This window comes from Babylonia areolata, chromosome 29 (genome assembly GCF_041734735.1).
Source record: "Babylonia areolata isolate BAREFJ2019XMU chromosome 29, ASM4173473v1, whole genome shotgun sequence".
Classification (NCBI taxonomy): Eukaryota; Metazoa; Mollusca; class Gastropoda; order Neogastropoda; family Buccinidae; genus Babylonia; species Babylonia areolata.
This window is the reverse complement of record NC_134904.1, coordinates 29,756,591-29,773,381: the sequence shown is the minus strand read 5'-3', so window position 1 is coordinate 29,773,381 and position 16,791 is coordinate 29,756,591. Positions and strand designations below refer to the sequence as shown.

The 16,791-nt window shown below is 39.3% G+C and overlaps 1 protein-coding gene across 1 annotated transcript; it reads right to left on the bottom strand.

The window, feature by feature from the left end:
* Positions 1–1,448: 1,448 nt before the first annotated feature.
* Positions 1,449–12,569, bottom strand: LOC143302225 (small integral membrane protein 14-like). The gene is made up of 5 exons (XM_076616800.1): positions 12,469–12,569; positions 10,611–10,690; positions 9,444–9,495; positions 8,029–8,171; positions 1,449–6,691 (listed from the first exon to the last, which is right to left on the bottom strand). The coding sequence occupies exons 2-5, from the start codon at positions 10,677–10,679 to the stop codon at positions 6,641–6,643; spliced, it is 315 nt and encodes a 104-aa protein (XP_076472915.1). The 5' UTR covers positions 10,680–10,690; positions 12,469–12,569; the 3' UTR covers positions 1,449–6,640.
* Positions 12,570–16,791: the final 4,222 nt, after the last annotated feature.

Here is a 16,791-nt window from a genome sequence, read left to right as displayed (position 1 = left end):
TGTGATTTTTGCAGTATCTTTTCAAATGAAAATGTTTTTTGCTGGATTGAAGGAGTGCAAGATTTCTTAAGATTGTGCATGTCTTCCAAGAAACTGTGGGTGTGTGTGTGCCATGTTCTAAATGAATTGAAGACAATATGAAATGATAAGTTTCTGAGCATTTGTACATGAGTGAGTTGATGAAAAGATGAACTGAAATGACAGCAAGAAGTTTCTGACCATTTGTACATGCATGAGCTGATAAGTGATGAATTGAAATGATAATAAAATGATACAAGTTTCTGGGCGTGTCTTGCAGGTCTTGTCTTGTCTAATAAATTGTGAAATAACATGTTGAGGGAATTCAGAACCTTTGATGTCTGATCGAATACACAATGGATTTGCTCCTTCTTCACAAACTGCATGATTCCCCTTGAATCAGTCCAGGTATACAAACAATATCATTATCAAAAAAACAAGAATCGATCTGTTTAAAACTAGTCTGCCATACTCAGGAGGGACACTTTGGAACTCCTTACCAGAATTTATTAAAAATAAAAGCAGTATTAGCTCATCTACATCAGCATATAAAACATTCCTTTTTAAGAACCTAACTTCACAGGTTGAAAAAGAGGACGCTAGCCAGCGGGACAAGTGGGAGGTTACCTACTTCCGGGAGGTTATCGGTCATAGTTACTTTCGTTTTCTCCGCATAGGTGAATAGTAGTTTGCACAGGACAGGAATGTCAGACCCCTGCCAGAGTCTGCACTAGTTGGGTCACAGTTAAGTATGTGTAATTAAACATTCCTTTTTAAGAACCTAACTTAACAGGTAACACATCACAATATCTGACTTATTCTCTTCTAGTAAATAACGGTGGGGGGTTTTTTGGTGGTTTTTTAAGTTGTTTTTTTTTTTGTTGTTTTTATGATGCCCGACTTTATTTCTTTTTTTCCCCCTCCCTTTGTAACATTTTTTCTCCCTGAGTGCATGAGTGTGTATGTAATTTTGTTTGTGGTCATTGGGCTGTATCTTCCTCCCCCCCCCCCCCCCCCCCCCCCCTTTTTTTTTCTTTCTCAATTCAGTTCTTTGATTTTTTTTCTTTCTTATGCGTGATATTTACATTTTGGTGCGTGGCGGGTTTGTTTTTTTGTTGTTGTTTTTTAATGTCTAGGGCTGGATGGATAAAAGCATGTGTACTTGCTTATCTCATTACCCTGGTAAAATAAAAATTTGTTTCGTTTCACTAGGCAAACTCGTTACCTCTAAGCCAACACTCCACTCTATATGATGAATAGTGGTGATTTCATACTCATTGCTTTGTGACTCTGCAGCATTCTGCGTTTTAACTTTGTGCACAAGATGACAGTGGTGACCGTGAACATCCAGAAAAAAAAAAATCGTCAAAATCTAGCAGACGATAAACAAAATCTTGTGTCAAAAGCAGGCAAACATCTGAAAGACCATGGAAGTTGAATATAATTTTAATGTTGTCTCTGTACATGTGTGAAGCAAACGTCTCATCATTAATTAAAGCCAGCATAGTCACACCATCAGTAGACTGGGAAAAAAAAACCAACACCATCAGTAGATGAAGAAAAAAAAAAAACATTTCTCTGGGACAGCATGACAGTGGAATGTTAAGGAAAAGAAAAAGAAACAGATAAGTTAAACTGTTTATTACTTTAACTTGTGAAACAATGACCGATCTTCAGTTGCTTTCACTTGATCCAGTACCTGCATCCAGTGCATTCATTATAACCACTGACCCATTTTTTACATAGCGACTATATTAAACCTCATAACGTGTCCAGTGGCGGACTTATAGCCAGTCTTGTCACTGAGTTGCTGCAGAATTTTGGCCAAGAGGAGCAAACAGATGGGCCTGGTTTGAATCAGTTTGACGTGGTACAGTATATGAGACCAAAGTACTGTTTAAAAGGGTGTAACAAACAAAAAAAAGTTGGAGGACAAAGGGGGAACAATGAATTGTGGGGGGTCATGGACAGTAGCATTGCTTCTGACTTTTTTTTTTGGTTTTAATCAAATATCTCACTTCACGCATCTGGCTGATATCAACACTTGCAACACTGTAGTAAACAAAGATGGCTCCCCTTTTTTATTTGTATGAAATTTTCTTTCTTTCTTTTTTTTTTTTTTTTTTGAAACAGATGTGGTGTAGTGAAAATGGATCAGTCTTAAACGGTTTGATGCCGCCATGAATGAAACTGGCTCTCCTTTAAACTTCAATACTTCCGACATTGATTGAATTTCCAAAAATGGCTCTGGAAGCTGTTCACAGCTGCCTCTGAAGCTTCAAGGAGACATCAGACAGTCAGACTCTCTCCTTCCTACATATTTTGTAAAGTCTAAAAAGTAACCGTAACATTCGACTGGCAAAAAATTATTCAAATTGGTGGGCGGAAAACAAAAAAACAACTACTGGCCAGTTACACAAGGACTGGCAGATCAATCTCAAAGTGTCTGTTCTTTAGAGTCACAAAACTGAATTTCAACTTTTTTTCCCCAAAAAAAACCTGAAAAAAAAAAAAATCCTTCACACACACACACACACAAAACAGGAAAATACTTGACCAAGAAACAAAACAAAAATTGAAATACTTGACCCAAAAAAAAAGAAAAAAAAGAACACTGGACCCCCCACCCCACCCACACCCCAAAAAAATGATGAAAAAAAGGAAGAAATAATAAAGAACATAACTACAAAAATCTGTTGCTGATACAGAATCAACATATTTTCAGATCATTAAGAATTAAAATTTGTGCATCAACACAATCCATCTTGATAAATCCATACCAAGAGAATTAAAAAAAAAAACAAAACATTTCTGCCTTCTTGGAACTGACATTTGAGATGTCAAAATTTACCAGATCACACTGGCATTGGGATGGATTGTCTTGTGATGCAGTATTAAATCATAAATCCACTGGGGAAAAAAACATAATAATGATTTAACTGACACAACTGAAAAATACCCCATTTCCCAGCAGTCTGCAAGTGCTCTTAAAAACAACCTGAAAAAGAAAACAAAACAAAAACAAAACAGGAAAGGTTCAGCACAAAAAAAATATGATAATCATGTAAATAACTGAACAGGAGTTCAAACAACAAAGAAAACATAGCCCCAAGATGTTTACACAAACAATTAATACCAAACAGCTTGCAAAGTCTTCTACCCTAATTTAGCCTGCAATGTCTTCTGCCCTATTTTTTCTCACCACATCCACTATCTGCTCTTTCTGGCCCGATGAAACTTTCTTCACCGATTTCAATGTTAAAGAAAGAAAGAAAAAGAAATACAAAACAAAACAAAAAGACCCCACAAACATCACATTCTTATCCGGAAGGCCTTTATAATAACTGCTGTCCCTCAGTCTCATGGAAGATGTCATGACCGTGTAGCTATCTATGCACACACAAGTGGCTCTGCAGACCCGAGTCTGGGTTTTCAGAGTGGTGAGCATGTGGTGCACTGGAAGCCTGCTAACTTTAGAACAAAAACAAAAAACACAAAAAAAAGCAAACCAGCCTTTTATATAAAAAGACACAAAAAAGCACCCAAGTCATATTCTCTTTGCCCACAGGACTAGACTTCTAATTGTGGAGAAAAAAAAACCTAACCCAAAACACCAAACTCAAAAAATATTATCCATTCTCTCAATAGCGTTCCCAACCCACCTCCTCCATCTTCCACTTGCGCTGACAAAAAAAAAAAAAACACAAAGTGAGACAAAATTGATGGCAGTTGAGAATTAACATGACGATTCAGAAGGGTAAGTCCCCATTCTGTTCATTCACTGATCAACAAACAGGTGTGGGGATTTTTTTTTCCTTATCTTCTTCCTTTCATTTTACCTTAGAAAATTTTTTTTTTTTAATCAAGAATATGTCTTCTAAAACATGAATCCATGTGTCTTCAGTTTTCAACCCTGCACTCCAAGTTTCTGAAAGGATTCAAAGAAATAGTCACAAAACCTGGGGAAATATTCACACTTCTTCTCTCTCTCTCTCTCTCTCTCCCTCTTTTAAAATTAGATATCTGTGACAAATATCTTCTGTCATAAAAATGTGCAAATGGCAGAACAGAAAAATCTTAAGACATAGGCTTATCTGTTATTTTATTTTCAGTGAACAGTTTTCAAAAATGTACAAAATTAGAAGAATAAAATACAAAAATATGAATTTGAATATTGCACATTCATACACAATATTAATCTAATTAATACACAACTGATAAAAATTGACAGAATTTAAAACTTTGAACTAGTTTTACTGTATGATCTTGTCCAAATCCACAAAACAGAAAAAAGTTGTTTTTTTAAAGTCAGCCTGACGTGTTTTCAACAAGGAAATGGCACAGTCACTGTTTTCAAAACAAAGCATAGACCACAACATGAAATATCCCCATTTACTCTTAAATTTAGCACTCTAGTCTCTTAATGCATAAAGTAAACATTTCTGTTTAGCAGACACGGAAGATTTGAAAATGCATAGTTCAACAAAATATTGTATCCCTTCAAATGAAAACCTGTATTTGTAATCATCAAATTACACAGACCAGTGTGTGTGTGTGTGTGTGTGTGTGTGTGTGTGTGTGTGTGTATGTGCCACATTTCCTCTAATTTCTAGCATCAATTTTTCAAACCGTCTCCATTTTGTGCAACCTTATTTTTTCACCACCAGCAGATCCAAAAGACTGTACAGATGACAATCATTAACAACAAAATGTATCAAATATGTACAGAATGCTTTATCAATTATATTGTCAGTATTGAGTGCAGAAACAAATCTATCACAGTCTTTAAACAAAAGTCAGCTTTTAAAGAAACACTGCGACTGTTTTCTCAGGCAAACAACATGGATACAGAAAGTGCTGGAAGAAACAAAACAAAAAAACCCATCAAAATATGGCTTCATACTGACCAACCTAAACAAACCTAGAATTTTTTGTAATGAAAAGAAAAAAAAAACACACACAAAAAAAAACTTATCAATATTATGCAGCCAAAACATTTATTTTCTGTTCCCAGATAAATATTTTAAAAGATTAAATAAAACCTATACTTAGCTGGAAAGGAAGCAACTAACCACTATCAGTAAGCCCCAAACTGGTTTCTACACTTTAAACTGAACATTCTATCCCCCTAAAAAAAAAAAATCACAATACATTAAATGGAGAAATTCATGAGCTAAGGGCAGTCAACAAACAAACAAAAAAAAAAAAACAAAAAGGAGGGAAAAAAACAAAGTAAATAAGAAATATTGTCAGCAACAATAATGATGCAATAACAATAACATTAACAGCAATCCCAAATACAGAAACAAAAGTCCAAAAACAAAGTACCATATTCTTTTAAAGATAAGCAACAAAAAGTTAACATCAATCCTACCTCCTCTACCACCACTAAAAGAAAAACAAATACCAATCAATGCATCCTTAGGATTCTAATCAAGAAATAAAATAAAATATACACCGATCAATCCAATCAATGCATCCTCAGGATTTTAATCAAGAAACAAAATATACACCGATCAATCCATTACTTATGATTTGATAAACATATAAAAATATATTTTTTATTTTCTAAAATATGCAACTTTCACTGACATAACATTACACAACTAAACTTTCCTTAACTGATAAAAACCCCTATACCAAAAACAAGACCAGAAGAAAAAAAAGAGTATGGATAAGATATAACTCAAAATTAATTTCCTGTACAGAAAATCAAACACCCTGTTATCAATCAAAGAAGACCATGATTTTTTTCAAAAACTATCAAAGTTTTCCTTTTCATGCAAAAGGGGCAGTAAGGTGTGGAATCTCTACAACTGGAATAACAACAAAAGAAAACAGAAAACAAAGACATAAAGTAGGTGAATGAATATGTTCCAGATACCAGTTGTAAGTGTGAGTGTAAGCGAGTGTGTGTGTGTGTGTGTGTGTGTGTGTGTGTGTGTGTGTGTGTGTGTGGCAACACCATCTGAACATCAAACTGAGGATAACAATCTGAATTCAGGGGAAAAAAAAAAAAAAAAAAAAAAGATGGCCTCACCACCATTCACCAACATCTAAACTGCAATGAAATTAAATGTTCTCTGTGTGAGTGATTGTAGGTATGAGAGAGAGAGAGAGAGAGAGAGAGAGAGAGAATGTACACACACATGCCTGTGTGTGTGTGTGTGTGTGCAAGCATGCCAGTGTGTGACTTGTTTTGTTTTGTTTTTCCAGTACTCATTAGCATTCCAATCCACTTACTGTGATCAGTTCTGACCCTTACTAAAACACGAAAGAGAAAGAAACCTTTCTAATCATCCTAACTTCATGTGCATGAAACAACCAATTAGGTTCCATGTATTTCAAATGTTTGCCCCTCTATCCTCTCAACCAATACTGGCAGATCCACACCCCCTTATTTTTCAAAGAATCAACAAAAACAGATCTATAAGAGCGCAATAAATGCGAAAGGCGTATGATCAGGGATTCACACCACCCTCCCTTAGAAAACCACCACCCAAAGTTAAGTTTTCCATGCGTGGACCCAAGTCATGGTAAAGCCTTCAAATAAGTGCGCTGTGTGTGCGTGGTTTGGGTGCTTCAATCCAATCCAATCCGCTGCCTGACAGTCTGGACTGCTCTAGTGGACAGAAGGACCTGGTGGAGGGGGAGGGTTGTTGGAGCCATCTCCCTGGACATAAAAGTATAGAAAATTTTTTTAAAATGTGAAAATACAAATAACAAAAAACAATATAAAAAATTTAAAAAAACAATCAATCACACAATGGAACAGAATTCTAGTCAATACAGAGCAGCTTCCCCCACAACCCCCTTCCACCCAATCTATCCTCCCACTCCCCACCCCTATTCTTTCTTCTCTCCCTTCTCTCTCAGCCCCCAGTGTTAAAACAGGAATGTATGAAAACCAAAAAAAATTAAAAATTAAAAAAAGGAGAAGAAAAAAGATACAATAAAAAGCTTATCTTCATCATCACTATTTATAGAGGATTTATGTCACCATAAAATCCTGCTCAGTCTAATATACTATATTGTGACCCACTGGTGCAGGCTCTGACAGGGGTCTGATTCCTACCCTGTACAAACTACAATCCTGTTCAGAATGAGAAATCAAAAGTTCCTGCAGTTAGTCACTTCCCTTATCATTACCTCCCTTCTGTGTGCCTTTGTCGTGCCCTCTTTTCCAGCAGCCATCCTGCATTCCGACAACCTATGATTCCATGCAGCTAAATTTTTTCTCTTAGTTTTTTCTTTCTTTTTCCATTTCATGTCCTTCTCCCATGCTATCATTTCTGAAATTGCTGCGCACTGTCATGTCTTCCAAAATGACACATAAATATACAAACAAACAAACAAAACATTACAGGACATACCCCCTGAAGGGCAAAAAGGCTTGCTGTCCAAACAAACAAACAAAAGATTGCAAGACTCATCCCTGAAGGAAAAGAAGGCTGGCTGTCCTAATAAAGAAACAAACACTGCTGGAATCACCCCTGAAGAGCAAAACAGCTTGCCATCCAATAAAACAAACAACCTGAAGGAAAAGAAGGCTTGCCGTCAAAACGAACAAATAAAAGATTGCAGGACTCACCCCTGATGGGCAAAAAGGCTTGCCGTCCAAACAAACAAACAAAACATTGCAGGAATCAACCCTGAAGAGCAAAAGAGCTTGCCATCCAAACAAACCTAAAGGAAAAGAAGGCTTCTTGTCCAGACAAACAAACAAAGTATTGCAGGATGTACCTCTGAAGGAAAAGAAGTATTGCCGCCCAAACAACCAACCAACCTTAAGGAAAAGAAGGTTTGCCATCCAAACGAACAAACAAAACATTGAAGGACTCACCCCTGAAGGGCAAAATGGCTTGCCGTCCAAACAAACAAACAAAATATTGCAGAATGTATCCCTAAAGGAAAAGAAGGCTTGCCGTCCTAACAAAAACAAACAAAACATTGCAGGAATCACCGCCCAACAGACAAACAACCAACCAACCAAAACACTGCCGGACTCACCCCTGACGGGGAAGGCTTGCCATTGCCATGGTCACGCAGGCTGGGGGGTCTGAGGAGGAAGAGGGCGGTGGCCACCACCAGCCAGCCAATCATCATCATCATCATGCTGCTGTAGCCGCCATCAGGGGAGCTGGGGCCCGGCACTGCACGGACACAACACTTTCAGGTTCAAGTTCAGTTTCTCAAGGAGGCTGTCACTGTGTTTGGACAAATCCATACCCTGCTACACCACATCTGCTAGGCAGATGCCTGATTGACAGCAGCATAACCCAACATGCTAGTCAGGCCTTGAGTGCATGCATATAAATTATAATATATGTGTATGTTTGTGTGGGGATGTTTGAGTGAATGCTTTTAATGCTATTGTAAAGCACCTTGAGCTTCGGGAATACAGACTTCAGCAAGATATCTTAATAAATAAATAATAAATGCATACATATATTGTGTGTAACTGATATGCTAGTGTATGTTGTGTAACTGTCAGAGTGGATTTCTTCTACAGAATTTGGCCAGAGGACAAAACTTATGTTACCGTGGGTTCTTTTTCAGTGTGTGCGCTACGTGGGTTCTTGGTTTGTCGTCTCATCCCATCGTATGCACAAGAGTGGGCTTTTATGTGTATGACCATTTTTACCCCTCCATGGAAGCAGCCATACTCCATTTTCGGGGGGTGTGCATGCTGGGTATGTTCTTGTTTCCAGGAACGCTGACATGGATTACAGGATCTTTAAGGTGCGTATTTGATCTTCTGCTTGTGCAAAGTATGGAAAATAATTATTACCACTAATATATGTTGAAATTTGCACTATCATTTCATAAAAAAACATCTTGGGAGTTTTAATAATAAAAAAAACTATCCTTTAACTTTTACTGTTAGCACAGCAATTGTTTATTCCACATAAATGCAGAGATGCTAACTCCTGTCAAGTATTTGTAGGAACAATCAGAAAGTTTGATACGAACATTTTTAATTTGGTAGGAACACTCAAACTCCGAGCCACAGCAAACGTACATTTTACCTAAAACTAAAAGGCATACAAACGCTTGAGCCTAACTGCAACAGAGTATAACTGCTACAATTAAGCTGACTGGTCCACTCAATGCTGTTTCAAAGTAAACATGCATGCATCAGCACATGATTAGCTGAGCATCATCACGTGAGACCAAGGCTAGTAGTGACTGCCCTGACCTTGTAATCGATAGGCCTAGAGCATCTGGGTAATGTCACGACAAAAAAGCATGTGACCATGCTATGTACTCCAAAATGAACTCGTCGGAACAATTTTGACATCCGCCTAACATTGGAACAAACTGCGTTCGAGCATTATAAAATACAGCAAAATCGTAACATTTGGCATCTCTGTAAATGTCAAGTAAAAAGAGTTCACTCCTACATGTACAGCAAAACAACTTACTGTCATCTGTGAGGCAGCCTGAGTCTGTGCAAGTGTTCTGAGAGTTCCGTAGCTGAAAACAACAAAAATAAACACATACATTGTACATGATATTGTCAACACAAATGGAACAATAATGCTTCACATAACTGGAATCCATGGATGCAGTTTGTTCCCATGAACATTAACAACTGTAATGGTCTCATAACTTTTAACTCTTTTTTTCTTTTAAGAAAAAAGATTGTTACTAACTTATTCTGAAATTCATCATGGAATTAAAAGTCATGTGGATTACCTCATTTTACATAAAATCTGACCAAAACATATACAAGGTTGCCACAACAACAAAAATGCTACATTGTTGTGTCTTTAAACATTCAATTTTATTGTCATGGACTCACACAAATGACAATTCATCGAAAAACATAAGCTGTTTAAGGATGTGTGTGTGTGTGTTCAATTCATTTAATGTCTATCCACATTAAGTAATATTAGACCCCCCCCCCCCCCCCCCAAAAAAAAAAGGGGGGGGGGGGGGCGAGGGGGGGCGTAGGGAGGAAGGAGGGAAAGGGTAAGGGGGGAAAATCACAACATTTACAATCTGGCTAAAACAATAACTTCCAAACTTAAAAAAAAAAAAAAAAAAAAAAAGGATAAATCATTTTAACAATCCAATTTGACTATCCAACAAAGATTTGAAACAGTCCCAACATTAGCAGTGACAAGTCCAAGATATATGCATGAATCTTGAAAAAAAAAGAGTTATAACAGCAACCCAAATGGACTATTTAACGACGATTTAAAGAAACTGAACAATAATAGTGATGTGTGTGTGTGCGCGCACACGCGCGCGCGTGCGTGCGTGCATGCGTACAAAACCCCTCTTCAACTTGAGGGGAAAAAATAAACACCTGATATAGTGATTAGAATAAAAAATATTATTCATGTATATATTGAAACAGGTGCTAATACCTTTCCATATCTATAATTATATACAGCTCTGTCTTATCAGGATACAAACTTGTAATCATGTTCTTCTCAATCTCATTTCCTTATAAGAAAAAAAAAAGTTAAGAAAAACAATATTACTAGCTAACTGTTATTCACATCAAACACTCACGTTATTTCCAATATACATGCACACATACTAGAGAAAAAGAAGGGAAAAAATATAAAGAGAAAAGTTACCAGGTTAATGAGACGCTGCATGGCACTCTCATGGTTCCATACACACTCACAGGGGTCAAAGTTCGACATTTTGGAATCACCTGGTTCACAACACAACAACGCATAATAATAACAATATGATGAAGAAGATTGATGATTGGCATGTGTAAAAAATGAAACAAGTTTACAACGAATGTACCAACCTACCACTGAAAACAAACAAGTAACTGCAAATGCTGCAGCATGCATCAACGTCATATAAATAAACATTAAAAGGTCACTTTCTCAGCAAGATGTAAGGTGATCTGATGGTTACTCTTACTGTTGTGTTCATAATCACAACACATGACAGGACTCAATAGTTAACTAAGGTCATGTTCTTGCTCTCTGTGACTATGTGTATTAGGCGTGTGTGTGTGTGTGTGTGTGTGAGTGTGTGTGGGGGGGGCTGGGAGAGGGGTGGGGCATGTGTCATTTGTGTGTGTCTATGTGTGTGTGAGTGTGTCTGTGTGTGTGTGTATGCATGTGTGTGTGCGTGTGCACACGCGTGCTTGTCCACTTTTGCATGTATGTGTTTATGAGTGTGTGTGTGTGTGTACATCTATGCCTGCAACAACACACACAGTCCTCAGTGTCTCTATTTTGTGGACTAGGTGCCAGCTTGTTATCACTGTTTCAATCATGATCTGATGATGGATGTGTGCCAACAGGATAGGACTCAATTACAGTCATGCTCTTGCTCTCTATGACAATGTGTATAAATTGTGTCTGTGTGTATGGTTTTTGTGTATGTGTGTGTGTGATATAATGAACATACTCCACAGCAGCAATTAAAAATGGATTAAATGATAAATAATAACAAATAACTTTATACTTTTGTGATGTGTCTGTTATTGCCACCTTAAAACTATACCCAACACAAGTCTAATACAACACACTTTATCATCAATAGTCCCAAATGAAAAAAAAAATTGTTGCTATTTGTGTTCCTGCTGTGTCAGTTTGATACTGCTTAATCTATCACCACTATAAGTACAACCACTGGAATGTGTGTAATTTCATGTTTTTATCAGTTTCATCGTCTGCTATCGATAAATTTATTGTCGTTTCACCACCTGTTGTTTATAATTTTATTATCTTGTTTTTCGTAAAGGCTTCAAAACAACAGGATGATTTATATTCTTATTCTGAAGTGTGGTGGTGTGGTGCATAAGTACAGTTCACAAAGCTCTGTGATAATGTTACACAAGCCTTTTCCACTCCGCTGAATCAAAACAATAACTGTATAAAGGCGGAAGAAGGGGCCTTCGGTAGTCCCGAGTCTATCACCGTGCAGTGTCAGCTGTTATGGTCTTTTGCAGTTTTGGGTTTCAGGGTCTCTTCGTAATAGGGTCACAATATTTTTTTTTTGGGGTAATTTTATGCATACGTGGCTAGCGGTTCTTGCACAATGGAAATTGTTTATGGGCTGATTTATGCATTATAAGAAATATGAGCAGACCATTGAGACAAAACTCAAAACAGTAAATATTTAGGTCACACACTTCGAAAACGATGTTCGTGATCTGCAACATCTGTTCAAAATAGCAAACCGAAGTTTAAAACCAGGACTCGGGACAGTTTAGAAAGAAATCAGCCGATGTTATTTCTCTTTCGGTGATTTCTGTCTGTTAAACAGTAGTCTAAAATATGCGCTGTGGAGAAAGACAGGAATCACTGAACTCATCACATCCATCGCTGCATGTGGCTTAACCTCCACTTTGCCCCTCCCCTTCGATTTGCACATTCCAGTCAATCATTTAAAACATCAGCAGAAAGCTTAACACGTAACAGAGTATGCATCACTGTCAAACAATTTTAATCAAATCTTGTCTCTTACCTGTTGTGTAATACGACGATCTGCACAGAAAACAGAAGCAAGATGCGATGAGGACGGCCGACTTATCTACAACCCCGTGAACCACACGTCAGAGTAACCCGAAGAGCCCGTATGTAAACAGCGGTCTTCCGGATATGATCGTTGAGCCGACAGCCATTGACAGACTGACGCGTTGCCTTTGTCCACTTATCTTCTTCTTCCTTTATAGGGCCAACATCATTTTACTGATGATCCTGTCGTAGTTTGGGGAGATTGCCGAAGATTGTGCTGTTGTGAGGATTTTTAAAAAAAAAGATTTTTTTTGGTTTCTATTTGTTTGGTGGCCTGGCCAGCCAGTGCACGTTCAAGTTCAGCCGGTTTCAGTTTCAGTAGCTCAAGTAGGCGTCACTGCGTTCGGACAAATCCATATACGCTACACCACATCTGCCAAGCAGATGCCTGACCAGCAGCGTAACCCAACGCGCTTTGTCAGGCCTTGAGAAAAAAAAAGGTGAATAAATAATAGATAAGCGTACATAAATAAAATGAGTGAATAAATAAATGAATAAATAATAATTATAATATATAAAAAAGGGGTGGTAGTAGTAATAATAATAATAAATAAATAGATAAATAAATAAGACAACAATGATGATAAATAAGCAAACTAGTAAATGTAAAACATGAACTGAAGACACACATTCACACATACACTGGCCCACACATGCTGATAACAGACTATGCACCAAACATGCAGTTTCACAGATATGAAAGCACAGTCAAATACACATAAACGTACATGAGCCCCAACACACACACACACACCACACATTACCCCGCGGCTGCACCTCCTCTACCCCCCTCCTCCACGCACTCATTTCTAGGCTACGTATCGCAGCTTCCACGGCACACACACACTGACACACACAAACACACACACACGCACAGATGAACACTTACTTGTACAAGCACACATACATACGCCCATATCCCCCACCCCCAACCCCACACACATATATACAAAGATATATATACACACCCGCACGTTCCAATATCCTGTTGCTCCCACAGTGTAGGCATGCATACACTCACATACCTCATCCTCTACCCCCCCCCCTCCCCGCTCCCGCACCCCCACCTTCCCCCGGCGCACACACACACACACACACACATACGCACGTGCACACGGCAGAACTCTCCTGACACTTGTGTACACTTACACCCTCGCGCATGCACAAACGCACTCAAAAACACAGACACACACACACACAGTTTTCAGTTTCAGTAGCTCAAGGAGGCGTCACTGCGTTCGGACAAATCCATATACGCTACACCACATCTGCCAAGCAGATGCCTGACCAGCAGCGTAACCCAACGCGCTTAGTCAGGCCTTGAGGAAAAAAAAGAAAGAAAAAAAACACACGCACAGAGGCTGCCACTGATTGGCCGCAAGAGGGATGGGAAAAGATCTCTGATGCCAAGAACGTGGCGTCTAGTGTGTTGCTCAGTCTATTGTATTTGGAAAAGCCCACAGAGACTCTGTTCCGTTTTGAAGAAATTTGCGCAATGTTGGTTTGGAAATGATACCGATATTTGTTTGATTTGCAAAGCATCGTGCTCTACCTTTCATGTTAGACTTACGGCTGCTCCCTCTCTCTGCTTTTATTTCTTTGAGGCGATCGATGGTGTGATGGCCTTGTATCTGTTCTTTTTGATATTCTTTGACTTTTCTGAGGATTTCCGATTTTCCTAGATGTAGGCCGCTCGTTGGTGTTGCGTTATCAGCAAGTCTGTCAGCTCGCTCATTTCCGCGCGCGCGTGTGTGTGTGTGTGTGTGTGTGTGTGTGTGTTCACGGGCCAGCAGAAGTAGTGTGTGCCAGCGGTGAATACATTTTGTTTGTGTGTGAAGATGTACCCACACGAAACAACACGCACAGGAAAAGTTAGACCGCGTCGCAATAGAGGCAGAGAAGACCGGCCTCAGGATCAACATCGGAAAGACAGAGATCCTACGCATCAACAACAAGCAGCAAGACCCAGTCCGATTACAGCAGGAAGAGATCAAAGAAGTGGAAAAGTTCACATATCTGGGCAGCGTAGTGAGCAAGGATGGTGGAGCAGACGATGACATCAAGAGCCGCATCAATAAAGCGAGACACACCTTCAGAACTCTCCGACCCATCTGGCAATCTTCAGCCCTCTCACTTCACAACAAGATCAGAATATTTAACACCAACGTCAAGTCAGTCATGCTGTACGGCTCAGAGACATGGCGCACTACCAAGACCAACAGGAACAAACTCCAGACATTTGTCAACAGATGCCTGCGCAACATTCTGAACATCAGGTGGCCTGAAATCATCTCAAATGAAGACCTCTGGGACAGAACCAAACAAGCACCCATAGAAGAAGAAATCAAAAAGAGAAAGTGGGGGTGGATAGGCCACACGTTGCGCAAGTCACCACTGAACATCACTCGCCAGGCACTTGACTGGAACCCCCAAGGCAAACGCAAAGTTGGCAGACCCAGGCAGACTTGAAGAAGAAGTACGGACACTGAAGTGAAGGCAGCCGGAATGACGTGGCCCAGATAAAGAGGATCGCCCCAAACCGTGTCCGTTGGAGGAGTGCTGTTGCGGCCCTTTGTTCCCGAGCGGAGCTATAGGCATAAGTCAAGTAAGTCAGTGAAGATGTACAGTGCGCACGGGCCGAATGTTTGCTGATGACACAAAGTTCTATAAGTGCAGCAACATAACTGAGGCAATAGAGGCACTGCAGGATGACCTTAACAGTCCACAGGAATGGTCAGACAAATGGCTTCTGCGTTTCCATCCAGATAAATGTCATGTCCTGAAACCAGCGAGGACCAAGAAATCTGGCTGAGGCAGTGTACTATATGAAATGGACTAGAGATGGGGAGGAGTACAATGTCCAGCTACAAGAGAGTGCAGCAGAAATATACCTGGGCGTCTTTGTCGATAAGGATCTCTACTCAGTTCAAGGAACACATCAGTCGGGAAAACAACAAAAAAGGCAACTTGAAACCAAGTAGTGGGAATACTTCGACGAATGTTCGATTTCCTAAGCCCAGAACTTTTCAGTCAGCTGTACAAAAGCCTCAGTCGTGCGACCTGTTCTGGAACATGCACATTCGGTATGGCAGCCCCATCACAAGACATTGTGCGCAGAAGTTGAGGATGTCCAGCGTAGAACCACTAAGCTATTTGCCTGCATCAAATACAAACCATGTAATGAAAGACTGGCCTACCTGCAGTTACCAAGCCCAGAGCACCGAAGGAAACAAGGTGACATGATTGATGTCTACAAGCACCTACGTGGCTTGTACGATACAGACAGACCTCGCCTCGAGCAACTTGAAAGCACCAGTCGTGACACCAGGGGTCACTCCCTGAAACTGGCCAAGGCCGGGACGATGTAGGCTCATACTACGCAGCTGTTACTTCTCCCAGAGAGTTGTGAACATCTGGAATAGCCTGCCTGAAGAAGTGCCAGGTCACAGCCCCATCAGTTAAATTGTGTGTGTGTGTGTGTGTGTGTGTGTGTGTGTGTGTGTGTGTGTGTGTGTGTGTGTGTGTGTGTGTGTGTGTGTGATAAATATTAAACAATTGTATGACAAACTATCTTGAAGAGAATAATTTACTATCAAAGGAACAAGCAGGCTTTCGAAAATCACACAAGACCTCGGACCACATGTTATACTTAAAAAGATAACTGACGGTACTTTAAAAAAGAAAAGAAAAAAAGAATGAATCGCCTTTATTGCTGCTTTGTTGATTTTCAGAAAGCACTTGACACACGCTCCAATGCTAAAAGTGTATCAAATCAGTATAAATTGAAATTGCTTTAGAGTTATTCAAAGCATGTATGAAAATGCCACAGTTTGCACAAGAACTGATACGGGATTTTCCTCTGAAATACCCATATTGAAGGGGGTACTGCAAGGAAACACACTCAGTCCCACTTTATTTATTATCTTTATCAACGTTCTCCCGAAATGTTTGGGCGTTACTGACTCACCATCCGTAGACCTTGTCAAAAATGATATTGTTTCGTGCTTACTATATGCTGATGACCTAGTAATTTTGTCCACGACAAAGATAGGATTACAAAGGAAACTGGATAAACACAATGTATATTGTGAAAACTGGGATCTAAAAATGAACATAGACAAAACAAAAGTTTTCACACACACTGATCCCAACGTGCCTGTTCTTTTCACAATAGGCAATGATATAATCCAGACAACTGATCAATACAAGTGCTTGGGTATGTTATTTCACAAAACTTTTATATCCAAGAGCACCTAGCCAAACAGGCATCAAA

Bases quoted from the DNA above. Each gene is read 5' to 3' on its own strand.
- LOC143302225 (XM_076616800.1), bottom strand. From the start codon at position 10,679: ATGTCGAACTTTGACCCCTGTGAGTGTGTATGGAACCATGAGAGTGCC. The intron at 9,496-10,610 runs GTAACTTTTCTC...TGTTGTTTTCAG, and splicing joins TGCAGCGTCTCATTAACCTG to CTACGGAACTCTCAGAACAC. The intron at 8,172-9,443 runs GTAAGTTGTTTT...GTGTCCGTGCAG, and splicing joins AGGCTGCCTCACAGATGACA to TGCCGGGCCCCAGCTCCCCT.